General features: G+C 42.2%; 1 protein-coding gene across 1 annotated transcript in view; it reads left to right on the top strand.

Annotated features, from left to right (window-relative positions):
- The first annotated feature begins 4,346 nt into the window (after positions 1 to 4,346).
- The window catches only part of muc2.1 (mucin 2.1), a 34,555-nt gene continuing 24,948 nt past the window's right edge, over positions 4,347 to 13,953 (top strand). Inside the window, exons 1-15 of the mRNA XM_031832834.1 lie at positions 4,347 to 4,441; positions 4,810 to 5,083; positions 5,709 to 5,823; positions 6,149 to 6,239; positions 6,665 to 6,804; positions 7,546 to 7,762; positions 7,990 to 8,115; positions 8,532 to 8,646; positions 9,287 to 9,437; positions 9,556 to 9,669; positions 10,197 to 10,263; positions 11,194 to 11,331; positions 11,904 to 12,068; positions 12,263 to 12,357; positions 12,567 to 12,693. Coding sequence (XP_031688694.1) covers positions 4,366 to 4,441; positions 4,810 to 5,083; positions 5,709 to 5,823; positions 6,149 to 6,239; positions 6,665 to 6,804; positions 7,546 to 7,762; positions 7,990 to 8,115; positions 8,532 to 8,646; positions 9,287 to 9,437; positions 9,556 to 9,669; positions 10,197 to 10,263; positions 11,194 to 11,331; positions 11,904 to 12,068; positions 12,263 to 12,357; positions 12,567 to 12,693 — 2,011 coding nt within the window. The 5' untranslated portion in view covers positions 4,347 to 4,365. The remainder of the gene's footprint in view (positions 4,442 to 4,809; positions 5,084 to 5,708; positions 5,824 to 6,148; positions 6,240 to 6,664; positions 6,805 to 7,545; positions 7,763 to 7,989; positions 8,116 to 8,531; positions 8,647 to 9,286; positions 9,438 to 9,555; positions 9,670 to 10,196; positions 10,264 to 11,193; positions 11,332 to 11,903; positions 12,069 to 12,262; positions 12,358 to 12,566; positions 12,694 to 13,953) is intronic.

Raw genomic sequence — 13,953 nt, 5'->3', positions numbered from 1 at the left:
CTGACTGGGGACCCTCGTTGTGGGCCCCGGACTGGGGACTGTCGCTGGGGGCTCCGAACTGGAGGCCGTCGCTGGAGGCTCCGGACTGGAGGCCGTCGCTGGAGGCTCCGGACTGGAGCCGTCTCTGGGGGCTCCGTGTCGTGACACATCACTGGAGGCTTCGTGCCATTGATCATCACTGGAGGCTTCGTGCCCTGGATTATCACTGGAGGCTTCGTGCCATGGATCATCACTGGAGGCTTCGTGCCTTGGATCATCACTGGAGACTTTGTGCCATGGATCATCACTGGAGGCTTCGTGCCATGGATCATCACTGGAGGCTTCGTGCCATGGATCATCACTGGAGGCTTCTTGCCATGGATCATCAACTTGAGGCTTCGTGCCATGGATCATCACTGGAGGCTTCGTGCCATGGATCATCACTGGAGGCTTCGTGCCATGGATCATCACTGGAGGCTTCGTGCCATGGATCATCACTGGAGGCTTCGTGCCATGGATCATCACTGGAGGCTTCGTGCCATGGATCATCACTGGAGGCTTCGTGCCTTGGATCATCACTGGAGGCTTCGTGCCATGGATCATCACTGGAGGCTTCGTGCCATGGATCATCACTGGAGGCTTCTTGCCATGGATCATCACTGGAGGCTTTGTGCCATGGATCATCACTGGAGGCTTCGTGCCATGGATCATCACTGGAGGCTTCGTGCCATGGATCATCACTGGAGGCTTTGTGCCATGGATCATCACTGGAGGCTTCGTGCCATGGATCATCACTGGAGGCTTCGTGCCATGGATCATCACTGGAGGCTTCGTGCCATGGATCATCACTGGAGGCTTTGTGAGAGGAGGAAGAGGAGGACCATCCTCCTCAGAGAGAATTTCAGAAATGTTTTTACTGTGAAACATTTAAAGTTATCCTTTGTAGATAAAACTATACTGAATATATTCACACGTCACCAAATAACTGATTAAAACACATTATTTTGCAGTGAAGGTCTACAGTAGCCTCAACAGCACTCTATAGGGTAGCACCATGTTGTAGCCGGTGGACAGCTAGCTTCCATCCTCCTCTGGGTACATTGACCTCAGTACAAAACCTAGGAGGCTCATGGTTCTCACCCCCTTCCATAGACTTACACAGTAATTATGACAACTTCCGGAGGACGTCATTCAACCTATCAGAGCTCTTGCAGCATGAACTGACATGTTGTCCACCCAATCAAAGGATCAGAAAATTAATCTAGTACTGAAAGCCTGAGCTACAGCTAGCTAGCACTGCAGTGCATAAAATGTTGTTGATCAAAGAGAGAGAAATACAATAGTTGAACAGTTTTGATTAAGTTTGTTTCTTCCAAAATAAAGGAGAAGCAAGAGAAAAATTAGAGAGAATTAAAAACAATTCACTTACTGAGCTAGCTAATTTAGCCTACTGAAACAGCTTGCTCAAACAGAGGGATGCTATGTTAGCTAGCTGGCTATAACAGAGGGATGCTACGTTAGCTAGCTGGCTATAACAGAGGGATGCTATGTTAACTAGCTGGCTATAACAGAGGGGCGCTATGTTAACAAGCTGGCTATAACAGAGGGATGCTGTGTTAGCTAGCTGGCTATAACAGAGGGATGCTATGTTAGCTAGCTGGCTATAACAGGGGGATGCTATGTTAGCTAGCTGGCTATAACAGAGGGATGCTATGTTAACTAGCTGGCTATAACAGAGGCATGCTGTGTTAGCTAGCTGGCTATAACAGAGGCATGCTGTGTTAGCTAACTGGCTATAACAGAGGGACGCTATGTTAACTAGCTGGCTATAACAGAGGGATGCTGTGTTAGCTAGCTGGCTATAACAGAGGGATGCTGTGTTAGCTAGCTGGCTATAACAGAGTGATGTTATGTTAGCTAGCTGGCTATAACAGAGGGATACTATGTTAGCTAGCTGGCTATGACTTTACAACACAATACTGAAACTCTTCCAAGTCAAGTTAAGCTTTTTGTATTCCTAAATTATTGCACCAGGGCCCGTCGGTGTAACTGCTTACTATACACATTACTGCATGATTGTAGAGGGTTTACTAATGCATTAGTTATATTAGCTATGCTGACTATTATATTCCTTTAGCTAATATGGTGACAACGATGTAGGCTGTGTGTAGCGGTTTGGGTTGGAACGTTTGTTTTTCGCCTGGTCATATACAGCTGATGTGTTGTTCATTGCAGTCCACAAATGAAGTGAAAAGAAGGAATACAACGTGGCTGTCATGAGAGTGAACTCTGTTTACGCTTGATCAGGGGTGTATTCATTCTTTATCAAACCACTGTACCTACATTGCAGACCATTCTTCACAACTATAAATTTGCAAACATTTCTAAAAACCTGTTCTTTCTTTGTCATTATGTTGTATTTGGTGTAGATAGAAAGGGGGAAAAAACTATTTAACACATTATAGAGTAAGGCTGTAAAGTAACACAATGTGAAAAAAGTCAAGGGGTCTGAATACTTTCCGAATGCACTGAATATTGCGTCTCATGAAATTGCCATGTTTGGCGTGTCAATAAATGACAAGGAGTTGACAAGATAGCAGAAACCGACTGACACCCAGGCTGTAAAGGGTCTGAAAGTCTTCAGAACATGGGCAGGACCAGGATGCATCGGTTGTTCCTCCTTCAAGAGAGACAGATGGTAGATAGAAGGTGACACAACCCTGAACCATGTCTAGATGACTCTTATATATCCCTTATAGAACCCTTCTACTGAGCTGCTGCCGCTGCTGGGGGACAGACACTGGCTACATCCCAAATGGATCCCTATATAGGGTACACTACTTTAAACTAGGGGCCTATGGGGCCTGGTCAAAAGTAGTGTACTAAATAGTGACTAGGGTGTCATTCAGGACTCAGGCACGTTCTTTCGCTAACGTCATTCAGGCCTCAAGCATACTGGTACATGCATCACTACACAGTTTAAACTGAACGGTTGAAGTGCTCTTAACCTGTGTAATGTTTACATATTCACCTTAGATTACAGGAAGTACGAGGCGTTTACGATTATGAGGATGTAATAAAGTGATCATGACTCTAATCTGAGCTATTTGTCCATATTGATCATGTAAATAGTGATACTGATGCTGAGCTACACTTGATAGAGGTTCAATCAGGATTATAAATGAGAAAACCCCAGTAGGAAGTATTTTTGGAGGTTGATAAAACAATTCTTAAGTGGAATTCAAACTGTAGGGCCCAAATGAGTCAAGTGCAGCTGAGCTGTACACCGGATGTGCTACCTGTCCCAGACCTGCTGTTTTCAACTCTCTAGAGACAGCAGGAGCGATAGAGATACTCTGAATGTGGTGCTACCTGTCCCAGACCTGCTGTTTTCAACTCTCTAGAGACAGCAGGAGCGGTAGAGATACTCTTAATGATCGGCTATGAAAAGCCAACTGACATTTACTCCTGAGGTGCTGACTTGTTGCACCCTCGACAACTACTGTGATTATCATTATTTGAAAATGCTGGTCTTTTATGAACATTTGAACATCTTGGCCATGTTCTGTTATAATCTCCACCCGGCACAGCCAGAAGAGGACTGGCCACCCCTCATAGCCTGGTTCCTCTCTAGGTTTCTTCCTAGGTTTTGGCCTTTCTAGGGAGTTTTTCTTAGCCACCGTGCTTCTACACCTGCATTGCTTGCTGTTTGGGGTTTTAGGCTGGGTTTCTGTACAGCACTTTGAGATATCAGCTGATGTACGAAGGGCTATATAAATACATTTGATTTGATCTGAGTTGACTGCCGAACAACCCTTTTAGGTTCTGGACATCACCTTGTTTTCTAAGAGGTGCTATACCTTAAACAATCAAATGATGCATCATTGAAGGAGGCACGACACTGTCTCCCATTATGAATATATAGGATTTATTTCAAGTCCAAAGTTAAAAACATTGCTTTATTAATTTTTTTACATTTACATTCAGAATAAAGGAAATAATAGATAGTAAAGGGGACTTCTGAAAGTGGTTGAATTTCCTTAGACAGGGCTGGAATAAACCCCAATCTGGGGCACTGTACAATAACATTTTAGAGAACCCCCCCTCTTGGCAACGAAGAGAAAATGTTGCTGTTTTAAAGCTAATTTCCTGCAATTCTACAAATTTTGCAATGACTTATGTCATGTTCTTATGTTATCTGATTGGCCAGTCAGTAATCTGTCCCTGTCAATAGACATGTTTACCATGTCTCAATAAAGATGTCTGACATCCTCCTTCTGATGGGTGTGAACTGACAGACACAGATTAAACAATGCCATTATAAAGGAGGCCGTCCAGCAGCACTCTACACTTTTACCTGAAGCCCACTTCACCTGGACACTAACTATGGGGTGGACAACTCTGTGGTTGTGTGTTCTCGCTCTGCCACTAACGAGCGCCATCCAGGTGAAAGCCAGGAAAGGTAAGACGATACACGATCATTTTGGAAATAGCAGTGATTTATTTTGATCTATGCAGACAAAGACAAACAGTCAAACATAGAAATAGATACTGTATAGAGATGGCGTTAGATTAGGTTTCTATCTATTTCGAGTCAACTATCAGTCAAGAACGGACACATTTTGTTATTATGGACAATTTTGGTTGGAGCAAATCTGAGTGCCGTCTGTCTAGGAGTGTCATATTTTTAAATATCTTGATTCACAATACAATTGGATATTTTGAAATACATGCTGTGTTATGTACAGTTTACAGCAAAGTTATAAATTGTGTCTCTTTCTGATTCCATACATTTAAAGTGGGTAACGTTTTCTGTTTTCGTCTCCTCAGCGCGCCAGTCCAACCATGTGAACAGCATCTGCAGCACCTGGGGCAGAGAGCACTTCAAGACCTTCGATGGAGACGTGTACCAGTTCCCAGGGACGTGTGAATACAACCTGGCCTCCGACTGCCACTCTGAGTCCTACCAGGAGTTCTCTGTGCACCTGAAGAGGAACGAGGCTACTGAGGCTGAGGGGAACCCTACGGTCAAACACGTAGTGGTCACTATCAACGACCTGGTCTTCCACCTGACCAAGACTCAGGTCGCGGTCAATGGAGAAATGTAAGTTTCTATCTATCTATCTATCTATCTATCTATCTATCTATCTATCTATCTATCTATCTATCTATCTATCTATCTATCTATCTATCTATCTATCTATCTATCTATCTATCTATCTATCTATATCTATCTATCCCTCCATCTATCTATCTATCTATCTATCTATCTATCTATCTATCTATCTATCTATCTATCTATCTATCTATCTATCTATCTATCTATCTATCTATCTATCTATCTATCTATCTATCTATCTATCTATCTATCTATCTATCTATCTATCTATCTATCTATCTATCTATCTATCTATCTATCTATCTATCTATCTATCTATCTATCTATCTATCTATCTATCTATCTATCTATCTATCTATCTATCTATCTATCTATCTATCTATCTATCTATCTATCTATCTATCTATCTATCTATCATTTCCTCTCTGTAAAAAGTAATGGATTTATATCATGCTGTTAGCTATTCCCATCTGAGACGGTACTCTGACATATTTCCAGGGATTCCATTTTGAATTCAAAGGATTTAACTGTATTTTGTGTCTGTTTGTTGTTAATTGACACGTTGCTACATTTCTATGTCATCTCTCTCATTCTCCGTCTTTATTCCCAGTGTAACTCTGCCGTACTACAACGGAGGAGTCCAACTGGAGAGGAATGCAGTTTACACCAAACTCTACTCCAAGGTTGGCCTGGTTGTCATGTGGAACGGAGAAGATGCCGTCATGGTAAGCTTTTATAAGAATCAAAACGGTACTTAGAAGAATGCGTACAGAATGCGTACAGAATGCGTACAGAATGCGTACAGAAGTCTAATTATTTATTCACTTATTTATTCGCTTTGTAAGAATCAATAAGTTCACTGAAATTGACTGCTGTCATTAAACAGTGAACAGTGTAAAACGAACCTGTGCACATGCACTGATACCACGTGTGTGACTGTGTGAGAGTGAAGTCTTGTATCTCATCTCAACATCTGTGCTGCTGCCAGTGCCAACGGCATTTCTCTGAGTCTACCTTAGAACATAGTTGACCCATCACTGTTTGCGTTAGGTGGAGCTGGACACGGAGTATACCAACCGTACCTGTGGTCTCTGTGGAGACTTCAATGGCCTTCCAGTCCACAATGAGTTTGTTCATAACGGTGAGCATTTATAACAATTATTAGCATCACGAGTCATGAGCATTATAACACGTATAGTCATTTATAACACACTTATAATCATTTATATTAATATGTACAAGTATTTATAATAGCTTATTCCTGTAAGGTTTTATGGTGTTAAGTATAATCAATATATTCCAATAATATGATCATTTATTACATGTATAGTCACTTATAACGACTTTGTCAGCATTTATCTAAATATTTATAATGACTTATTTAGTTGTTATTATTACCATGCTATTTATTAATATATTCTAAGTGACTGTTATATATTCTCACATCAAGTAACATCATTATAATTACACACAGGTTGTAAGTTCATTAATATACATTTATACACATTTATATGTGTTTCTAATCACTTATTGATGAAGGATGACATTGTTTTTATTTCCGTGCAGGTCGTAAAGTGAGCCCCATTGAGTTTGGAAACAGACAGAAGGTCCACAGGCCCAACGAGGACTGTGAAGACCCCTATGAAGAGGAAGAGGAAGATGAACCTGCAGACGTTCAGCCTAAAGAGGACACATGCAAGGAGTTTGTAAGTTCTACCTCCAGTCTGTTCAGCCTGACAAGTAGACTACAGTATTTCACTTCACTTCATTCTATTGATGTATTTGACTGCCATATGGAACGAATTAAGTTCAAATCTGGCATAATATTATTCGTATTGCAACTAACAACCTCCTCCTCCTTCTTTTCTCCCTCTTCCTCATCCTTTCCCCCTCCTCTTCCTCCTCTCCTACTCCTTCTCTCCCTCCCTTCCACCTCTTCTCCCTCCAACTCCTCCACCTCCACCTTCCCCTCCTCCTCTCCTACTCCTTCCCTCCACCTCCTCCTCCTCCTCCTCTCCTACTCCTTCTCTCCCTCCCTTCCACCTCTTCTCCCTCCAACTCCTCCACCTCCACCTTCCCCTCCTCCTCCTCTTCCACCTCTACCACCTCCTCTTCCTCCTCTCCCACTCCTCCTCCTCCTTCCCTTCCTCATCCCCCTCCTCCTTCCCCTCCTCCTCCACCTCTAACTCTACTTCCTCCTCCTTTCCCTCCTCCTCCACCTCTAACTCCCCCTCCTCCTTCCCCTCCTTCTCCACCTCTAACTCTACTTCCTCCTCCTTTCCCTCCTCCTCCACCTCTAACTCCTCCTCCTCCTTCTCTTCCTCCTCTCCCACTCCTCCTCCTCCTCCCTCCTCCTCCACCTCTTCCTCCTCCACCTCCTCCTCGTCATTCACCTATACCTTCTCCTCATTCACCTCTTCCTCCTCTTCCTCCTCCTTCCTCCTCAGCATGCCCAGTGTGACCAGCTCCTGCGCTCGCCGTTGTGGAGCTCCTGTGGTGCGGTCGTGAACGCTGAGCCCTACATCCAGGCCTGTGTTCAGGACCTGTGTGGCTGCAGCAACACTTCTGACAGCTTCTGTGTCTGCAGCACCCTGGCAGAGTACTCCAGACAGTGCTCCCACGCCGGGGGACAGCCCCCCCACTGGAGAACAACAGCCTTCTGTGGTAATGGGACATCTCAATAACTGTCTGGGTGTTCAGGAACACATTTACTGGATGACAGTAGAGTTGTTGATCAAAACTCACATGCAAAAAATAACTATTTTATTGTCCATAGTCAGCTTCAGATCACACAAATGTCTTAAAAAATAAAAAAATAAAAAAATATACATATTTACATATTTACATATAATAATGAAATGCACTATAATTTATTTCCTTTGTTTTCTTAGAGAAGCAGTGTCCGTTCAACATGGTCTATCTGGAGAGTGGCTCTCCCTGCATGGATACCTGTACCCACTCAGACACCAGCTCACTGTGTGAAGAACACCTGATGGACGGCTGCTTCTGCCCTCACGGTCAGCCTTTAACCAGAACACACCTCAATGTATCAGTATAACAGTGATGATAGAGATCTAGAACACACCTCAATGTATCAGTATAACAGTGATGATAGAGATCTAGAACACACCTCAATGTATCAGTATAACAGTGATGATAGAGATCTAGAACACACCTCAATGTATCAGTATAACAGTGATGATAGAGATCTAGAACACACCTCAATGTATCAGTATAACAGTGATGATAGAGAACTGGTGATGTTAGTAACACGTTGTCTGTTTTCACCACTCTGTAGGGACTGTGGTGATGTTAGTAACACGCTGTCTGTTTTCACCACTCTGTAGGGACTGTGTTAGTAACACGTTGTCTGTTTTCACCACTCTGTAGGGACTGTGTTAGTAACATGTTGTCTGTTTTCACCACTCTGTAGGGACTGTGTTTGATGACATCTCAAAGAGGGGGTGTGTCACTCAGGACCAGTGTCAGTGCAAACACGACAAAGTTTACAACTCTGGAGAAGTATTCAGACAGGACCGTGAGGAATGGTGAGTCAAAGGTTTCAGGGTCTGTCACCATGATCCTTGGTCCTGTAAATTACTTCATAATTTGTCCTGTGTCTGTGATTCAGTGTCTGTCATCATGATCCTTGGTCCTGTAAATGACTTCATAATTTGTCCTGTGTCTGTGATTCAGTGTCTGTCATCATGGTCAGTGGTCCTGTAAATGACTTCATCATGTGTGTCTGTGCCTGTTATTCAGTGTCTGTCATTATGGTCAGTGGTCCTGTAAATGACTTCATCATGTGTGTCTGTGTCTGTGATTCAGTGTCTGTCATCATGGTCAGTGGTCCTGTAAATGACTTCATCATGTGTGTCTGTGTCTGTGATTCAGTGTCTGTCATCATGGTCAGTGGTCCTGTAAATGACTTCATCATGTGCTCTGTGTCTGTGTCTGTCTGTGATTCAGTGTCTGTCATCATGGTCAGTGGTCCTGTAAATGACTTCATCATGTGTGTCTGTGTCTGTGATTCAGTGTCTGTCATTATGGTCAGTGGTCCTGTAAATGACTTCATCATGTGTGTCTGTGTCTGTGATTCAGTGTCTGTCATCATGGTCAGTGGTCCTTTAAATGACTTCATCATGTGTCTGTGTTCTGTGTCTGTGTCTGTGTCTGTCTGTGATTCAGTGTCTGTCATCATGGTCAGTGGTCCTGTAAAAGTCTGCCCAGCCCTGCTACATGTGCCGTTGAGGAGGGTTCACACGTGACGACCTTCGATGGGAAAGCGTTCACCTTCCATGGGGACTGTTACTACCCCTTAGCCAAGGTGGAAAGCAAGGTAACTGACAATTACACTATACTTTTCTGGAGAGACAATCTAGATGAGAAGTGGATGACATTTTATGTCACAACGTTTTCTCATCATTTTTTTGTTTGTTTTCCCTTCTCTGTTTCAGGATGAAGCCAGTCCAAAGTTCACTGTACTGGTCCAGCTGGTTCCCTGTATAAGACAGAAGTTTGACACTTGCCTCAAGAGTGTTGTGGTCTTGCTAAACAATGATAGAAACAACGTGAGTATTTCCTTCATTAAAAGACGGAGATTTGACATATACACTTGAACATATACATGTTGTATATTATACACTATCTCTGTGTATTTACAGTCAGGTCCAAATTAAAAGGCATCCTTGATAAAGATGAGCAAGAAAGACTATTAAATGAAGCTCTTTGGCCACACACACCAATGGTGGGTTTGGTGTCAAAAAGGAGGATCATATGCAAAACAGAGCCTGATTCCTGCTGTATAAAATGGTGGTGGATCTTTGATGTTATGGGGCTGTTATGCTTCCACTGGTCTGTATGGGAGGAATGGTCTAAGATACTTCCCAATGTGTTCTCCAATCTCCTAAAACCTTGTAGAGAAAGGCTCAGTGTTGTTATCCTCGCAGGGTGAGGTATTGAAAAAGAATGAAAACAGGGGTGCCAATCATTTTGGATCTGACTATAAGTACTTACATGTAAGTGAAATGTATATACTGCACAGCTAGTCTTGTGTTGAATAGGATTAGTTGATCGTGGCTGTTGTTTTGTTTTCCAGGCTTTGGTGATTACCGCCGATGGGAAAGTCAGCCACAATGCACAGATCACTCTGCCTTACAACACAGGTGGGACATGGAATAATTAACAATAAGGCCTGAGGGGGTGTGATATATGGCCAATATACCATGGCTAAGGGCTGTTCTTGGGCACGACACAACTTCCCTTACCAATGGTACATTGGCCATATACTACATTCCCCCAAGGTGCCTTACTGCTGCTATAAACTGGTTGCCAACATAATTAGAGCAGTAAAACTAAATGGATTGTCACCCCGTCTGATATACCACATCTGTCAGCCAATCAGCATTGAGGGCTAGAACCACCCAGTTTATAATAAAGATTATGCAACCAGTAACATGTAATGAAACATAGAATGAAACATTCGCCTGTATAGATATCAACTGCCTAATTCTATTGACACAGTAATAAGTACAGTAATGTTTAGTGTGATTAAATAGATTTTTTTTAAATGAAAAATGAATAATATTTAATTGAATGATTATTACCCCCAAACCCCCCGTTCTGTTCCCAGCTGACATTAGTGTACGGTGTCTATATTAGGACAACCTCTGTCTCAGCAGAAGCTCTTTCAGTCTTGTTCCCGTCTGTCATTAGTGTACGGTGTCTATATTAGGACAACCTCTGTCTCAGCAGAAGCTCTTTCAGTCTTGTTCCCAGCTGACATTGGTGTACGGTGTCTATATTAGGACAACCTCTGTCTCAGCAGGAGCTCTTTCAGTCTTGTTCCCAGCTGACATTAGTGTACGGTGTCTATATTAGGACAACCTCTGTCTCAGCAGGAGCTCTTTCAGTCTTGTTCCCAGCTGACATTAGTGTACGGTGTCTATATTAGGACAACCTCAGTCTCAGCAGGAGCTCTTTCATTCTTGTTCCCAGCTGACATTAGTGTACGGTGTCTATATTAGGACAACCTCTGTCTCAGCAGGAGCTCTTTCAGTCTTGTTCCCAACTGACATTTGTTTTTCTTCCCAAAGCTGACATCAGTGTGTTCAAGCCCTCATCCTTCCACATGATGCTCCAGACCAGCTTTGGGCTGCAGGTTCAGATCCAGCTGGTCCCCATCATGCAGGTCTATGTCACCCTGGACGAGAGCTACAAGACCAAGACACAAGGTAAGTTAACTCCCAAGCTGTAGGCATATAGCTCTGAAGGTGAGCAGATATCAGTTATATACGGAGTTTGAATTCTACTTTATGTACATTTAATAAACATGGGTAATCTTAATCACCAGGGCTCATTAAAATAGTAAAAACAGCAAGAAAGTACAAAAATGTTGTTGATTTCTGTTTGGTGAAGGTTTATATGGTGTTGATTTCTGTTTTGTGTAGTTTATATGGTGTTGATTACTGTTTGGTAATAGTTTATATGGTGTTGATTTCTGTTTGGTGAAGGTTTATATGGTGTTGATTTCTGTTTTGTGTAGTTTATATGGTGTTGATTACTGTTTGGTAATAGTTTATATGGTGTTGATTACTGTTTGGTAATAGTTTATATGGTGTTGATTTCTGTTTGGTGTAGGTTCATATGGTGTTGATTTCTGTTTGGTGTAGGTTTATATGGTGTTGATTTCTTTTTTGTGTAGTTTCATATGGTGTTGATTTCTGTTTGGTAATAGTTTATATGGTGTTGATTTCTGTTCGGTGTAGGTTTATATGGTGTTGATATCTGTTTCTATTTCTTCTAGGTCTGTGTGGGAACTTCAACAAGGTTCTGTCTGATGACATGAAGACCCCCCAGGGTATGGTGGAGGGAACAGCCTCTTCATTTGGGAACTCCTGGAAGGCTAATCCTACCTGCAGAGACAGAGAGGAGAGGCTGGACGACCCCTGCTCCCTCAGTGTGGAGAATGGTAAGCCCTCTTCACTAACTCTTTAATTGAAGGTTAACCCTTACATAACTCAATGAAAAGCAGAACATAAGCATTTCATAAATGTTTATGTCAACAACCGCAGTATCATGTCGTTGGATTCAAATCGATGCAGGAAGCAGCAGTTTATACTGTATCAGACATATTTGAACTCTTACCATGTTCTGTTTACTCAGAGAACTATGCTAAACATTGGTGCTCCATGCTAAGAAGTTCTGACAGCCCTTTTGCCAAGTGCCATGCCATGGTGGACCCCGAGCTTTACTACAAGGTAATACATTTTCTATAACTGTAACTGTTACATTTCATTGAGTTACATCTGGTTTGGAATGCTCACAATTATACATATTTGTCCTGAACTTTCTTACTGTTTTTAATGCTGTTTGTAATACTGTTTGTCATGCGAAAGCTCTGGCCAATGAGATTTGTTATATATTTATTACGTATGGAAAATGTACTTAAACTTGATATTTTCTGCAGCGATGCACGTATGCTAGCTGCAACTGTGAGAAGAGTGAAGACTGCCTGTGTGCCGTCTTCTCCTCTTATGTGCGAGACTGTGCTACCAAGGGAGTGGTCCTGTCGGGCTGGAGAGAGAACGTGTGTGGTAAGTGATTTACACTTCTCATATTTATGTCTTGTCGTATATTGGTGAAAGGAGATGACAGTATAGGCCTCTCCTGACTACCAATGAAATGTTCACTGATATTCTCATTAGAACATATGCATTCTGCAAATGGTTCTAATGCCATCGCTAAAAGTATGGGAGACAGGGGACAACCTTGGCGGATTCCACTGCCATTGCAAAAAGTAGGGGAGACATGGGGTAACCCTGACAAATTCCCCTACTCAGTGGAAATGTCGGTGCCCGGTCAAACGGTTGTGGATGTTTGTAAAAGTGTTTATTTTATTGTGATGTCAACTTTTACCTGTTACGGCTGGGGCTTCCGCTAGCGGAACGTTTCGACAACATCCAGTGAAATTGCAGAGTGCAAAATTCAAAAGAAATGATTTGAAATATTTAACTTTCATACAATCACAAGGTAATAGACCAAATTAAAGTTTAACTTCTTGTTAATCCAGCCACTGTGTCAGATTTCAAAAAGGCTTTACGGCGAAAGCAAACCATGCTATTATCTGAGGACAGCACCCCATCAAACAAACACATCACAGTCATATTTCAACTAGCCAGGCGTGACACAAAACTCAGAAATAACGATATAATTCATGCCTTACCTTTGTAGATCTTCTTCTGTTGGCACTCCAATATGTCCCATAAACATCACAAATGGTCCTTTTTTTCTATTAATTCCGTCGTTATTTCTCCAAAATGTCCATTTATTTTTCATGTTTGATTCAGAAAAACACCGGTTCCACCTCGCCCAATATGACTACACATTATCGAATAAGTTACCTGTAATCTTGGTCCAAACATTTCAAACAACTTTCCCAATACAACTTTAGGTACTTTATACTGTAAATAATTGATCAAATTTAAGACGGAATAAACCGTGTTCAATAGCGGATAAAATAAAAGTGGAGCGAGCGCCAGGTCGCGCTCCCCAAACACAACTGTATACCAGACTCGACCCTCGTTCTGAACAGCCATACTTCTTCATTACTCAAAAGAAAACAACCAATGTCTAAAGACTGTTGACATCTAGTGGAAGCCCTAGGAACTGCAACCAGATCCCTCAGAAATGTAGATTCCCATAGAAATCCAATTGAAAACATGGTCACCTCAACAACAACAAAAATTCCTGGATGGTTTGTCTTCGGGGTTTCGCCTGCCAAATTAGTTCTGTTATCCTCACAGACGTAATTTTAACAGTTTTAGAAACTTTAGAGTGTTTTCTATCCAAAACCA

Source organism: Oncorhynchus kisutch, linkage group LG10, assembly GCF_002021735.2.
Source record: "Oncorhynchus kisutch isolate 150728-3 linkage group LG10, Okis_V2, whole genome shotgun sequence".
NCBI lineage: Eukaryota > Metazoa > Chordata > Actinopteri > Salmoniformes > Salmonidae > Oncorhynchus > Oncorhynchus kisutch.
The sequence above is the reverse complement of the archived record's forward strand: the minus strand, read 5'-3'. Positions and strand labels throughout refer to the sequence as shown.